The 14,239-nt window shown below is 50.5% G+C and overlaps 2 protein-coding genes across 2 annotated transcripts; both read right to left on the reverse strand.

Annotated features, from left to right (window-relative positions):
• Positions 1-1,252: 1,252 nt before the first annotated feature.
• LOC117191919 (60S ribosomal protein L5-like) lies at positions 1,253-4,298 on the reverse strand. The gene is made up of 4 exons (XM_033396670.1): positions 4,203-4,298; positions 3,775-4,038; positions 3,591-3,697; positions 1,253-3,500 (listed from the first exon to the last, which is right to left on the reverse strand). Exons 1-4 carry the CDS (start codon positions 4,203-4,205, stop codon positions 3,341-3,343), a joined length of 534 nt encoding a protein of 177 aa, XP_033252561.1. The 5' UTR covers positions 4,206-4,298; the 3' UTR covers positions 1,253-3,340.
• A 2,967-nt stretch (positions 4,299-7,265) lies between these two features.
• LOC117186891 (serine/arginine-rich splicing factor 4-like) lies at positions 7,266-8,237 on the reverse strand. Its single transcript, XM_033388175.1, has one exon. The coding sequence runs from the start codon at positions 8,235-8,237 to the stop codon at positions 7,266-7,268; it is 972 nt and encodes a 323-aa protein (XP_033244066.1).
• Between the last annotated feature and the right edge of the window lie 6,002 nt (positions 8,238-14,239).

The following is a 14,239-nucleotide window of genomic DNA, read 5'->3' on the forward strand; positions in this document are numbered from 1 at the left end:
CTGTATGCGTAGTCACAAGGGTTCGCATCTGCCTCATCGCAGAGCTTTTCGAAACAATTGCGCTTGGCATCCTTGAACTGCCTTGGAACCTTATTTTCTCCTTGGAGCCTCTCGAATTCTGGGGAACCTCTCGAACGCTGGTATAGCCGTCTTTTCCGGCTCTACTTATAGCAGCGTTCCACCAGTACGTTGGCCTGGTTGTTCAGGCTTCTTCTTTTCCTTAACATGGAGGCACCACATGCTTCCAGCGAATGTATGGTCAGTTGGCTTGCTCTCTCTTCAGCTTAGGTGCGCCCGATTCCTTTTTTTCTCGAGTCAGCAATCCACTCTCCCGAGTTGCGGTATTGCTGGCTTATGACGGCTACATCAATACGGTGCTCCCTTATAGTCTGATCCAGCAGCTGCCTTTGCTCGCCAGGTGCCATCTCGCAGTGGTTAAGTGTTAGTTGGATGATTTTCATCTATCCTTCATCTGCTGCATCGCCTTTTGGTACTGCGGGCACCACGAACTCGTCGTTTGGTGTTTCGGGTCCGTCCCCCGGTGGCGCTTACAAAGAATGCAAGTTGGTTCGACTGTGCAGTCTTTGGCCTGGTGGTCAGCTCATGCGCAATTGTAGCAGCACTTCGTGAAGTCTTGGCCGCTCTTACAATTAGGCGCGATGTGGCTGAACTCCATGCACTTGTAACATCTTCTGGGAGTTGACTTGGGTCGTATCCTGCAATACCCAGACCCCAGGCGAATTCTTCTTTGCTCCAAGAGTGGCTTTGGGCCGGGGAGACTTTCAGAGTCAGAGTCTGCGTGCTCCTATAGGCTGGTCTGATGGAGATAGCTGCGGCCTCGCAGATTTTCAGCCCTGCCTGCGCTTTAAGTTCCGCTAGGACTTCCACTTGGGGTGACACTTCGTCTATGTCCTTTACCGCCAAGATGACAGTTTCCGTAAGACTCCTTACTTCAACTGTGCTTCCTAGCGCTTCCTCGACTGCTGCCTGCATCTCGTGGGTTCTCGGGTCCGCCGATTTTTCCAGCATCAGCAACAGCTCAACTTTTGCTGTGCGTCGCATCCCTTGCACCGATTGCCCTAGTTTTTTAAGACTTGGCTCGGTCTTAACCTTCCTTAGGATGTCTGGATATGAGACAGTGCTGGTGGCGGCGATGACTATTGCATCGCTGCGTGGCGGTCCTGGTCGATGCTGCTGCTTTGGCCTTTGCCTAGCTACGACCCTCACCCACCCCTCATCGCGATCCTTTGGGGCGTCCTCCGATACCTTGCGAGGTACGGCGTTTTTTTTTTTTTAAATTTTGGACCCATGTTTTGGTTTCTTCAGCATTGGAGACGGGGACGGGTGGGTGGTGTTCCTGTGCTCTAGCCGTGCCCTCTTTCCCGCCCTTTCCGCCACTGCCGGCTGTGCAGCCTTGGCGACAGACTGCTCCGCAGAGACCGCCTGCCAGCACGATACCACCTCTCGCTGCAGGTAGTCGATCTCGTCCACCAGGTCCCTCATTGGGTTAGTGATGGACCTCTTTGGGAGCACCATCAGCTTCCTCAGCCTTTTGGCACAAGCTCGCCAAATGCGCCTTGGCTCTTTCCTTCGGGTCTGCTTGCTCCTCTTGGCAGCGCTGCAACGTTGGAGGAGAGGACCTTGCGCGCTCCTCCACAGCTGCCGTCGGCTGGTTTGGCGATCGGGCCAGAGCATTTTTCCGGCGAAAGGTATTCTCGGCGAATGAGGTTGCCAGCGGAGTGCTGCAAGCCGCAGCCTGTTCCCGCTGATCGCTCATCTCTTCTAACTTCCGTGCCTCCGATCTGGCAGGTCCCAGTCACCTGTTCTGCAGTCGTTATCCAACACCACTTGTGGTGTGCTTGGCCAATTTTGCCCAAAAGCAAAAAAGAAGGCTGCAACCAAAAAATGTGGCGCCAAGAATCACAGCGAAGAAGAATAGGAAAACAGGCACTTACCCGCGGTTCCTTAACAGCTAATTGTGGGGGTGTGGGTTTGTGGTTTGTTGGTGAGGTAATGAGGCGTAGCTGTGCGGTACGGCCACAAAGCATTGCTTCGCACAACCGTTCCTCCTTGCTCCTCCGACACTTTCCTTTCACTCTCTGCTCTCCGTAGCTCCCGCATTAAAGTGGCGGCAAACTTAGTGGTTGCCTCCCACGCCTTGGGATCCGATACCATGAATGGCACGATCCCTCCGACGCTGATGGTGGTGGCTAGCTCATCCTCTAGCTAGTGCCTCTCATAGTCGAAACGGCGGCACTCGAAGAAGGTGGTGGGCGCCCTCCACGATGCCTCCGCAGCCAGATGGGCACCAGTCATCCGTTTCGCGGCCAAACCGCTTCAGGTACGATATGAAGCATCCATGACCGCTCAATATCTGTGTGAGGTGGACCTGTCCGTGCTTCCTCTCAAACCACAGCTTGATGTCTGGAATGTGCCTGTTGGTCCAGCGTTCTTTGGTTGAGGAATCACACTTCGTCTGACATATCCTGACGCTCTCGATCCTGGGTGATTAACACGCAGCTCTCGTGTGAGGGCTGAAAGTGTCCCTGCAGGATAGCTCATACTCCTTGGCCTTTTCCCTCAGTTTCTCTGATATTGGCACCAGTCCAGCGATGACAAGTGCTGCGTCGTCGGATAGGGTTCTAAGCGCGCAGGAGTTTAGACGACTCCTGGCATATAGCTCGGCACCTTCTTCGCTTTGGACTACACTGCGGCAGCATACAGGATCTGGGAGGAGACGACGCTGGTGATTAGCTTCCTTTTTGCTTGCTTTGGCCCCCTGGTGTTCAGCAGGATTAGCTTGAGTGCTCGGCAAGTCTGTGCGGCCTTTGTGTTGACGTACTCCAGATGCTCCCTGAATGAGAGCCTGGTGTCCAACATAACACCTAGATATTTAAACGCCCTTTGCGATTTGATGTCGTGTCCGCCGTCTGACACTCGAGCTGTCTCCACCATCTTCCTGCTGCTGATAAGAACAGCTTTTGTCTTATGGGCCGCCAGCTCCACGGCACGGATTGCCCCGTTTCCAGCTGCTTCCACTGCTGCACGATCCTTGGCCACCATCGTAGTGATGGCGGCAAACCCCACGACCGTCTTTCCTTCGGGAAGGTTCAGTCTATCATAAACTCCATCATAAGTCGTGTTCCACAGGATCGGCCCCAGCACCGAACCCTGCGGGACTCCATCAGTTACTCTATATGCTCTTGTCCCTTCGCTCGTCTCCAACAGCAGCGCCGTCTCGCTGAGGTAGCTGTCCACTGTTCTCAGGAGGTATTCCGGGATCCGTAGCGTCCGCAGGGCTTCCATCGTTCTTCCCCAGTTCCCCGTGTTAAACGCATTTTTAATGTCGAGGGTAACCAGCAGGCAGTACTGCTTCTTGCCCGCTCTCCAGCGCGTCCCGCTGATGGCATTCTCCGCTATGTTGGTGATTATGTTGATAGCATCCAGAGTTGACATGCCTTTCCGGAAGCCATACAGGTTGGGCGATAGGCCGCCGGCATCTACAATGGCAGGACTACGTGCAATGAGCTTTTCGCATACCTTTCCCGCGGTGTCTAGGAGACATCTTGGTCTATACGAGGAAAGCTCACCTGGTGGTTTCCCTGGCTTGTTTAGCAGGGTTCCGTAGCTTGTTCAGCACACGGCGGGCAACCAGAAGGCCAGTGCAGTATGCAGCGGCATAGTTAGTCAAACCGACCTAAAATAATAACAATATAAAACATATGATTATTTACCCGACTTTGATCTTGAATCAAATTTCGCTATTCCACTCACCTTAATGCCATACTTCGGCAACTCGTGCGAGTAAGCGGCACACACAACGCGGTCACCCTCAATGCGAGCATATGCGATCTGGAAAGTGATGTCCTTGTTGGAGAGACGCACAATCAAACGGTACTTGGGCGTGTTGTACTTGTTCTTATCCTGGAACGTCAAGCGCTTCCTGGCATAGTAATCGGTCTTACCCTCACGACGCCTGCGGAATTTAACCTGGTAGCGCTTGAAGTACTGCTTGTTCTTGACTACCTTAACGAAACCCTGCAATAGGCGAAACAAACAGAAACACAGAAAACTCAAGTTAGTCTCGACGCGACAACTAATCCAACGAATATCGCGGCATCTTCAAGCTCTTTCAAAAAGTTTTTAGATAGCACACAAACTGATTTAGGCATTTATTCTGATATAGGACTGAAAATGCTCACCATTTTTCACTTTTTAATGAAAATTTAACACCGAAAACACGATGTCTTACACGAAGGTGAAAAGAAAAGGAAGGAGCAGTGTGACCACTTGGTCTGAACTTTAGAAAAAATACCAAAATATACCATCTCATTTGTGAGATATACCGCAAAAATATAACGAGTAATGTACCGAACTGGCTGGAGGTCGACCTGGACGGATCCTGCTGCTCCTGCACCTTTTTCACCAGCAATGAGCCCCCGCCAAAGCTCACAAAAAAAGATGACACTACTTGGCGAGCAGAGATCGGCAAAGAATGCCTAGAAGAGCAGAAGGAGCATCACAGAAAGAAGGAGGAACATGATGAAAGGCAGGAAAAGCTCGTCCAAACACAATTTTAAAATAATCTGTTGGTAGTGTTAAGAAATAAAAATTAAATAAGTTTTTAATTTTCATTACGGTCCCCACACAATATTCTGACTGATTAACTTTCCTGGCTTTTGTTTTTTTTTTAGGGCAGATACTTAGTCAAGCATCTCATCCTCGTCAAAGTTATAGTCATCATCATTATTTATTTGCAGCAACATTATTAGTTGGTGCAAGAATATGTTTTGCTGTTGAACCACAAGGTTACAAGGTTTTCCAGTTCCGAAATTTTCCCAGTTATATCCATCTGGGATGTTCCTAAGCCACACCACCGATCATACAGTATATAGTTCAGTTCATTCTAGAAACCGTCACACGATGGGTTACCAGTTTGAATACCCCAGAGACTTCGGCTCTGGCGTTCGGGTGCTGACGCGTCATCATGAGAGAGCGCAGAGAGAACATCTTTGCATGTGTTAGTACACACGCAATATGTTTCGACAAAAATATGCGTTTGTATGCTTTTTTCGTTTTCATTCGTTTTCTGTTTTCTGTTGTGCCTCCAGCATATTTGAATGTGTGCACACGATTCTCACGTACTTTGCGTGTGTATGTTCTCGTATTGCTGGCCGCTAGAACTGAAATTAAAGTTTGGGTCTTGTTTTGGATCTTTTGATGAGCTGACCTACCGCCACAAAATAAATGAAGAATGGGCAGGGGGTCGGGGTATGGTACACTAGGGCGCGGGAAATAAAATAAAAGCTGTTATTTGTTTGATTTGTATTACAAAATATAAAATATTACAATAATATAATTACACATTTATTTCCTTATTTTACACAGGTTGATTATAAATTATACAAATTATCTAAACGCCGTCGGTTATCGACTTCTTTGTTTATTATAACTAAAATAATGATGTATCTAAATAAGAAAAAATATATATGTATATAATAAAATAAATATGCATAAATACGAGCGTGCTGGGTTCCGTAGGCGCCTTGCTCCCGGCACTGAGCCGATTCATGACGCTCCATTCGCGAGGCAAGCTGGTTAGCTGACTCGTTGGCGCTTCTGTCACCGAAGGCCTCCCACGTCCCGAGACTTCTGACGAGAGCGCTGATGTTGAGCGTGTCCTCGATGTAGGCATTGCCCCTCGTGTTTGCCCTGCTGGGTCTGGGGCGTTCGCCAAAGGTCAACACTATGGCTTCGTTATCGCTCCTATTCGTCTCCGATTCGCCACCTTGCATTGCGCAGTTGCGAAGGGCTCGCGAACGTTAGGTCAATGATTGACCCAGCGCCACCCCTGCAGAAGGTTTGCTGAGAGCCCACGTTAAGCAAGGCTAGGTAAATGCTAATGTTTCTAGAAGGATTCGGCATTTTGCATTGGCGACTTGGCAGCCCCACTCGTCTGCCCACGCGTTGTAGTCCCCGGCGATTAGGACTGTCCCGCGGTTTCTTGCGTCTTCTGATAGAACCTCAATGATCCGGGTGGAGGACTCGAGGGGTAGACTGGGCGCTAGATAGCAGCTGTATACCCATAGGTTACCAGCTGTCGCGCGCACTAATCCGTCTCCTGCCAGCACATTGCTGAGTTTGAAGAGATCGCCTCCACATGCCCACAGGGATGCCTTCCATGTTCTGTCGGTCGCCAGAATTCGTTGTCGCCTGTTTTCTACGGATCGCTGGTTATGCCCAGATCTGATTTGAGCTCTTTCACCGTCTGTAGGAGCAGGTCCTGTGTGGCCCTACAGTGATTCAGATTTAGCTGGATCACCGCCATCCTCTTTTTTTTGGCTACTTCTTCTAGCTTCGGAAAGGGACACTGCCGGCTTCCCGATTGATGGCCTCTGTCCCCTCGGCCTTTCCCAAAGCAAAGCAGGTTGCCTTGTTTGGGCAGTCTGTTATCCTGTGCCCATTGGCGCCGCAGCGAATGCAGCACCCGGTTCGGTTCACTGCACTACGGCAGTTTGGCGCAATGTGCCCAATCTCCGAGCCCTTGTTGCACCTGGGCTGCGAGTCCTTCTCCTTGATTTTACACACCGTCCATCCCACCTTGATCTTGCCCTTGCCGAGGCCCACATCAGCATCCTTGCTCCAATTATGGCAATCTGGGTATTCCGGTATGATGGGCGTAGGCTTCACCGCACTTTCACCAAGTTGTCTTCTATGGCAAATTGCTCTGCTTTGGCCTTGGCAAAGTCCTTTAAGGTTACAAGCGGGGTCGCTGATCGCTGGCACCCTCGTCTTCGTATCTTCCGAAAGGGCTCGAACCTCCGCTACTCCATCCAGTACCGATTCGCGGCTCTCCTTCATCTTTGCAGAGCTTTCTTTGTCGCCTCTGTTGAGCTCAAGGAGCAGGCTTCCGTTTGCGGTACGGCGAACCTTGTTGGAACTCCTGCTCAGATCCTGCAGCTGGCCGTCGTCTCTCCGGGTAACCAGTGCAAACACCTCGCTGTAGGTTTTACCTTTCGCCTCGACGATCACTCCAAGACTACAGCATCGAGGCCTTCCGTACCGCGTCCCCTCCACTGCCCTTATCACCTCTTCGGGCCACTCCTCCGCCGGTACAAGTCGCCAGCGTGCCGGTTCCGTCGGCCGGTCCTCTGGCAGCGATTGCTGCCTCTGCTGCTGCGGGCGCCTGACCTTGGCTCGAGACTCGGAACACGATGCCTGACGTGAAAGTCCTGGCCGCTCCTGCGTGACCGCGTTCCCAAGGCTCACCTGCCGTAGCCGTTGGCTTCGCCTCCCGCGTCGTCGTCTCTGCCGCCGTCGAAGGCCACGTTCGCCTTCCTTCCACCCATGGCGGCGGCTCCGTCTCCTGGTCCATCGTCCCTCTGGGCGGACCCTGGCTCGGAGGCGCGGGCTCCCCAGCTGCCGGTCGACCGGCGTCCTTCTCCTCCCACAGCTTCCGCTCGCCTGCGCTGTGCATCGGCCTCTGCGTGGCGTCGCAGGGCTGCCCGGGCTTCTTGCATTGCGGCCTCGAGCCGGCGGGCCACCTCTCTTGCCGTCTGCTCCTCCATTCGTTGGCGCTCTTTATCGCGACAACGGTGTTCCTCCTCGCGTCGCTGGCGGGACTCCTGGCGTCGCTGCCGTCGCGCTTCCAACCGGGCCTCTGCCTGCCGACCTCGCCGCTGGTCCATCCGCTCCTGCCACAGAGCCTGGATGGTCCGCTTGACGTACTCTTTGTCCTCCTTCCACTCCTCTGCCCGTGCACTGTATGGTGGACACGGCTCCCTAGTGGGCGCCTCCCGGGACGTCGACGGCTTTGCCGTCGGCTGCTCTGGCTGCGCGCGCGTTGCCGTGTGGCGACTGTGGCGCTGGCTGCTGGCGCCTCTGCTTCGGCTGCCGCCCATACTGCGCTGCCTGCAGCTTGCGCTGCGTCGGCGTTGACCCCGGTTTCGCTGGCCGCGAGCGTTGTGGCTCTGCCGGCGTGCGTCACTGCACCGGCTGCTGTGCCTGCTCCGTCGGCTGCTTCGGTGATGGCTTCGCAGCCTTTCCAGCACCCTCTCGTGCCCTCTCCCGCAGGTAGCTCTCCGCCGATCGGATTCATTAAAACGCCGCGCCTGCCTCTCCTCCGCCTTCTCACGCGCCTTCAGGTTTTCCCGCGGCGGTGCTGGCTGAATTGACACGATCACCACGTCGCTGTCGTCGGAGTCCTTTGTCCCGCATCCCCCGGCCGACACCTCCATCGTTCGAGTGCTCTGCGGTGTCCCCGGTGGCCGGCTCTGGGGTCCCAAACGGTGATGCCATGATCTCCAGCTCCGGCGACTCGCTTCTTCGGGACCACTGCTCATCACGCAAGGGCTCCGCCCGTTGCTGGCGGTGGTCCTCCTGCACGCTGGCCGCCTGCTCCTCCAAGCATCTCGGAAGCATCGGTGCCGTTATCTTTCCGTTTTTTGTATCTGCATAATGCTGGACTACCCGGTTTCTCTAGCTGCTTCCAAATGATCGATGGCACCTCTCTCGCCGTTCCGCCGTACGGTACTTACGCTCTCCATCACCACTGCCGCTCTATTCCCTGGTCCCGTTATCCCGCTCTCTTTCTTGGTCGTTTCGCCGCGATACTCTTTATCGAGAGGTATGTTTCTTTTCGCGTCGGCTATGGCTGGGCCTAGTTTCCCCATACCCAACCTTTTACTATTATTATTATTATAATTTTTTTTTATTTATTTATTTTTACTCTATTTTCTCTTCTTTATTTTATTTTGTTTATTATTATTATTCTTTTTTTTTATTTATTTCTGCCTCTCTAATTATTACATATGTATATAAACTTTTATTTATTATACCCGATACTCAAAATGAGTATTGGGGTATATTAGATTTGTGGTAAAAGTGGATGTGTGTAACGTCCAGAAGGAATCGTTTCCGACCCCATAAAGTATATATATGCTTGATCAGCATCAATAGCCGAGTCGATTGAGCCATGTCTGTCTGTCCGTCTGTCCGTCTGTCCGTCCGTCCGTCTGTCCGTCTGTCCGTCTGTCCGTCCGTCCGTCTGTCCGTCTGTCCGTCCCCTTCAGCGCCTAGTGCTCAAAGACTATAGGAGCTAGAGCAACGATGTTTTGGATCCAGACTTCTGTGATATGTCACTGCTACAAAAATATTTCAAAACTTCGCCCCGCCCACTTCCGCCCTCACAAAGGACAAAAATCTGTGGCATCCACAATTTTAAAGATACAAGAAAACCAAAAACGCAGAATCGTAGAGAATGACCATATCTTTTAGACTGCAGAATTTGAATTGGATTTTATTATATTATAGCCAGCATCAAGAAAACAATTTCATTTTTTCTCGCCCTGTCTCTCTCTAACACACACGTAGCACAGCCGGCTTTGCTTAGAGTAAAACATTAGCGCCTAGATCTCAGAGACTATAAATGCTAGAGCAACCAAATTTGGTATCCACCCTCCTAATATATCGGACCGAGACGAGTTTGTTTCAAAATTTCGCTACACCCCCTTCCGCCCCCGCAAAGGATGCAAATCTGGGGATATTCACAAATCTCAGAGACTATTAAGGCTAGAGTAACCAAATTTGGTATCCGCACTCCTGTTAGATCTCACTTTAAAACGTATATCTCAAAATTTCGCCCCACCCCCTTCCGCCCCCACAAAGAACGAAGAACTGTTGCATCCACAATATTGAGGATACGAGAAAACTAAGAACGCAGAATAATAGATAATGATCATATCTATCAGATTGCTGAATCTGGATCAGATCAGATCATTTTTATAGCCTTAGTATCGGGTATAACTGTAGAGTTGCGGTGTCCGTAGCAACTCACAACGTTCCCCCTCTTTTTTTTATCGGTTTGTTTTTTGATTATTACTAATCATATGTACAGTGGCTTACTAAACATTTGGCCGTCAGCCATCGGGTTCTACAGGGATGTCGGATGTCGTGTTGGCTTGCACAACTGTAAGCTCGGAATGAGGCGCAGCCACTCCGGTTAGGAATACCCGGTGCGGCCTGCCTCCCGCATCCCTAGGATACAGAGGGTGGCGAGCGAACCGTCACTCACCGTAACTGTACACACCGGTGGAAGTGCGACTATACTCCTTCCTGTGAGGGCGGCTGGAAACGGGTCCTGGCACGGTCATGTCTCTGCCAGGATGCTGGCGAATGGTAGTCGGGCGGAGAGAAGAAAACTCTTAGTGAAATTACCCCAATCCAAGGTGACACTGTTATATGCCGAGGGATGCATGCCCGAGGGGGTGCTCGGTCGATAATATGCGGACTCTGGATACCTGCCGACCTCCAGTTTAAATTAGGCTTCCTGGGGCAAGCGGTCTATGCCTCGGGTGACCAACCCCTTCCCGCCTACTCGTGGGAAACGCAATGTCAAATACTCAAAATATCAAAAAAAACGAGGGGGAACGTTGTGAGTTGCTGCGTACACCGCAACTCTACGGTTATACCCGATACTAAGTCAGTATGGCTCTCCTCCGGCAGACGCCGCTAATATTAAACGACACGACAAAGAGTGCGTGCGAGAGAGACAGAAAATCAGTCTGAGCGTGACGTCGGGCGCTGCGTAGCCACTGAAAATTGATTTGTTCCTATTGGCTATAAAAATGATCTGATCTGATCCAGATTCAGCAATCCGATAGATATGGTCATTATCTATGATTCTGCGTTTTTAGTTTTCTCGAATGTGCAATATTGTGGATGCAACAGATTTTCGTCCTTTGTGTGGGCGGAAAGGGGTGGGGCGAAATTTTGAGATACACGTTTTATAGTAAGATCTAACAGGAGTGCGGATACCAAATTTGGTTACTCTAGCCTTAATAGTCTCTGAGATTTTTGAATATCCCCAGATTTGCATCCTTTGCGGGGGCGGAAGGGGGTGTAGCGAAATTTTGAAACAAACTCGTCTCGGTCCGATATATTAGGAGTGTGGATACCAAATTTGGTTGCTCTAGCTTTTGTAGTCTCTGAGATCTAGGCGCTAATGTTTTACTCTAAGCAAAGCCGCCTATGCTACGTGTGTGTTAGAGAGAGACAGGGCGAGAAAAAATGAAATTGTTTTCTTGATGCTGGCTATAATAATGATACGATCCAATTCAGATTCCGCAGTCTTAAAGATATGGTCATTCTCTACAATTCTACGTTTCTGGTTTTCTCATATCTTTAAAATTGTGGATGCCACAGATTTTCGTCCTTTGTGGGGGCGGAAGTGGGCGGGGCGAAGTTTTGAAATATTTTTGTAGCAGTGACATATCACAGAAGTCTGGATCCAAAACATCGTTGCTCTCGCTCTTATAGTCTTTGAGCGATAGGCGCTGAAGGGGACGGACAGACGGACAGACGGACGGACGGACGGACGGACAGACGGACAGACAGACATGGCTCAATCGACTCGGCTATTGATGCTGATCAAGAATATATATACTTTATGGGGTCGGAAACGATTCCTTCTGGACGTTACACACATCCACTTTTACCACAAATCTAATATACCCCAATACTCATTTTGAGTATCGGGTATAAAAACACCGCAAAGAAGTTCGGTACTCCTTTTAAAGTACCGGGGGGACAAGACTATCCCTCTACACCAACGCCTGGGAAGCCAGGTCCAAGGAAGACGGGTCGGTCACCGTCTTCAAGCAGCAGCCGCAGCGAGGGGGGCCAGCGCTATACCACCTAAGTTGGTTAAGTTTTGTAAACTTCTCTATCTCTTACAGTAAGTTAGGTTAGGTTAACCGGGACGACCCTCAGCGGAAGGGTAGCGTTTTAAGGGAGACAGGCACGTTCTCGGTTCTCTCATCCGTCAGCCCGACGGATTAGCCAGGACCTCTGCCGCCTCGTTTCCTTTAATGCCTTGGTGGCTGGGAACCCAGTGGATCCGCACTGACTTTGCCGTGCTTGGAGTGTCTAGTGCCTCCCTTTCCTGATGCGATAAGGCGCCTTTCCTGCAGTCAGACGAGCGTGGACGTCCAGGGAGTCGATTTCAAGCAAGGTGTCGAGTGCTTTTGTTGGGGTTGACCTCAGCGTCTCTGTTATACGCAAAGCAAAGCCTTTCGCAGAGTCTTTTCCATAAGCTTATGGTATATTTTCGGTATCTTGCCACCACACTAAGGTTCCATATAGCAGAGTTGGTCGCACCACCTAGATGTAAATCCAGTTCACTAGAGCAGGTGATAGGTCCCATGTGCTGCTGAGCATCTTCTTGGATTCATAAGGCGCAATGGTGGCCTTCTTCACCCTTTCCACTACATTGGGTTTCCATGCCAGTTTTCTGTCCGTTTGGGGTAAGCCTAGCTTGGTAAATTTTCGGGGGGTCCATATTGGTACCTTGTACCTCTTGGTAAGGAGGATGAAGTCTGTCTTGTCCGCGTTGATACTGAGTCCTACTTCTTCCGCCCACCCACGTATCTCCCTGAGTGTACTTTCCATTCTCGAGCTGAGGGTCGTTGGACATACACCCAAATAAGTATGCTTATGTGATCCTCATAAGCTGTTATTATTGGGGCCTTTCTTTCATATCTCTGGATATGCGCTGTGAGCACCCCAGGCTAACAGCCTGTTATCGCTGCTGGGTACCGCGTTCAGTTAACAGCCAGTTACATCGCCCTCTGCCTTGCTCTCACTCTCTCCGTTCTCTGCGCTCTTACGATCCGCACGTCGCTTGCAGTTTTCGTAGCTTGTAAGCTAGAATCAGTTACGTTTAAACCGGCCGACATACCACACGAATCACCAAATATACGAAATACAGATATACATGTTAGAGCCCACCTACATTTCTTATTACAACGGAGTCAATTATGTGATTATATTATGCAGGGGCATGGGCAGCTCATTATCCAATAACGGGGGCACACTATTTAGCCATTCTTTTACCAATTTTATTTTGGTATTAGGCCTTGTCGGTGCATTATGTGCGTCCGCCTGTGTCAAAGTGGGTAACAAGCATTTTCTGCTCCTGCTAGTGGTGGTGCTTTTTGCTGTCGTCAATTGTTTTTGCTGTTGCTGGTCACTTAATTGCTGGTCATTGTTTTGTTGTATGCCGGTTAAAGGTTCGGCATAAGTCAATGTGTTTGTTTTGGTGTTGACGTAGGTCAGGGTAGCTTCGTTTGGTATACTGTTCGTGTTTGTGTTTCGTTTTGCGTTTTGTTTCGGCGTTGTCGGCTTTGTCGGCGGGAGAGAGCAAGCATCTCTCTTTTTGTCATTTGTGCTTGTGTGCATGTTTGGCGGCAAACGTTTTAGGGCTTGAAGAGACGCGCTTTCGTTTTCTTTTTGCGCCGAGGGTTCGGATGCTGAGAGAGCGCAAGCGTCGCTCTCTATGATGCTTGAGTGTATTGTTTGAATTTTGTTTTCGCTGTTGGTTTGGCGCGAAAACATATGGGCATAGTTTTTGTTTCTGTTGTGTGCAGTTAGATGCTCTTTAGTTAGAGCGAATGCGCCGCTATCTTTGACACCCGTTGCGCTTTCGCTTCTGGGAGCAATTTTTGTCGGCGTCTTTGTCGGCGTCTTTGATGACGATTGTTTGTGTATGCAAGCGTCAGTTTTTAGTGGGATTGGCGGCAATTTTTTAACATACAGACTCCTATCTAAGAAACGACGCTCAAACTCTAGAACCGTCGCTCCCAAGGAACTCTGAGAACCCTCTGGCGAGTCCATCTCCATCTCTGCCGAGTCCGCATCCCCCTCTGTGTCAAACATTGGCTCAAAAAGGGAAACATTTGCGGATGCGTTCCCTCCAAGGGGCCTGGTCGATATGTCGGAATCAATTATACGAGAAACGCACTCACCACCCGCTTCGGCTGATGTTTTTCTTGCCGAGTGTGTGTGGTGTGCTCCTCTCCAACGTTTGCTATGCATAGATTAATTGCTAGTATAAAGTCTAAGAGTGACTCACCTCTGTCATTGATGGGCTTCCCCACACATGTGGTGGGATTTGGCGTCCGTCCCGATGATGAGTTGATGGTTTTTGGTGCCAGCTTCTGTCACCAGACTCCTAAGTTCGTCGGGTGGTGCGGGTCATGTGCCATATAGCAGGAAGCTACCAGAAGGCGCTTTTCCTCACTTTCCAGCATCACTACCGTCAGGTCATCCGTGCTGTAATGAGACACAAGGTAAGCATGGATTCCTTTTCGTACGAGTACGACGGTTCTGTTCGTGCTTACGGATGTTGAATAGAACAAGTTGTGATTTGAAGATTTTAGTCCGGCCACAGAATCGCCTGACG

The sequence above is a fragment of the Drosophila miranda genome, chromosome XL (genome assembly GCF_003369915.1).
Source record: "Drosophila miranda strain MSH22 chromosome XL, D.miranda_PacBio2.1, whole genome shotgun sequence".
NCBI lineage: Eukaryota > Metazoa > Arthropoda > Insecta > Diptera > Drosophilidae > Drosophila > Drosophila miranda.

Excerpts from the sequence above, each read along its gene's own strand:
- LOC117191919 (XM_033396670.1), bottom strand. Across the intron at positions 3,698-3,774 it reads TGCCGAAGTATGGCATTAAG|GTCGGTTTGACTAACTATGC; the intron begins GTGAGTGGAATA and ends TTATTATTTTAG. Across the intron at positions 3,501-3,590 it reads CAAGCCAGGGAAACCACCAG|ATGCCGGCGGCCTATCGCCC; the intron begins GTGAGCTTTCCT and ends CTGCCATTGTAG.
- LOC117186891 (XM_033388175.1), bottom strand. The coding sequence starts at position 8,237 with ATGGAGGTGTCGGCCGGGGGATGCGGGACAAAGGACTCCGACGACAGC.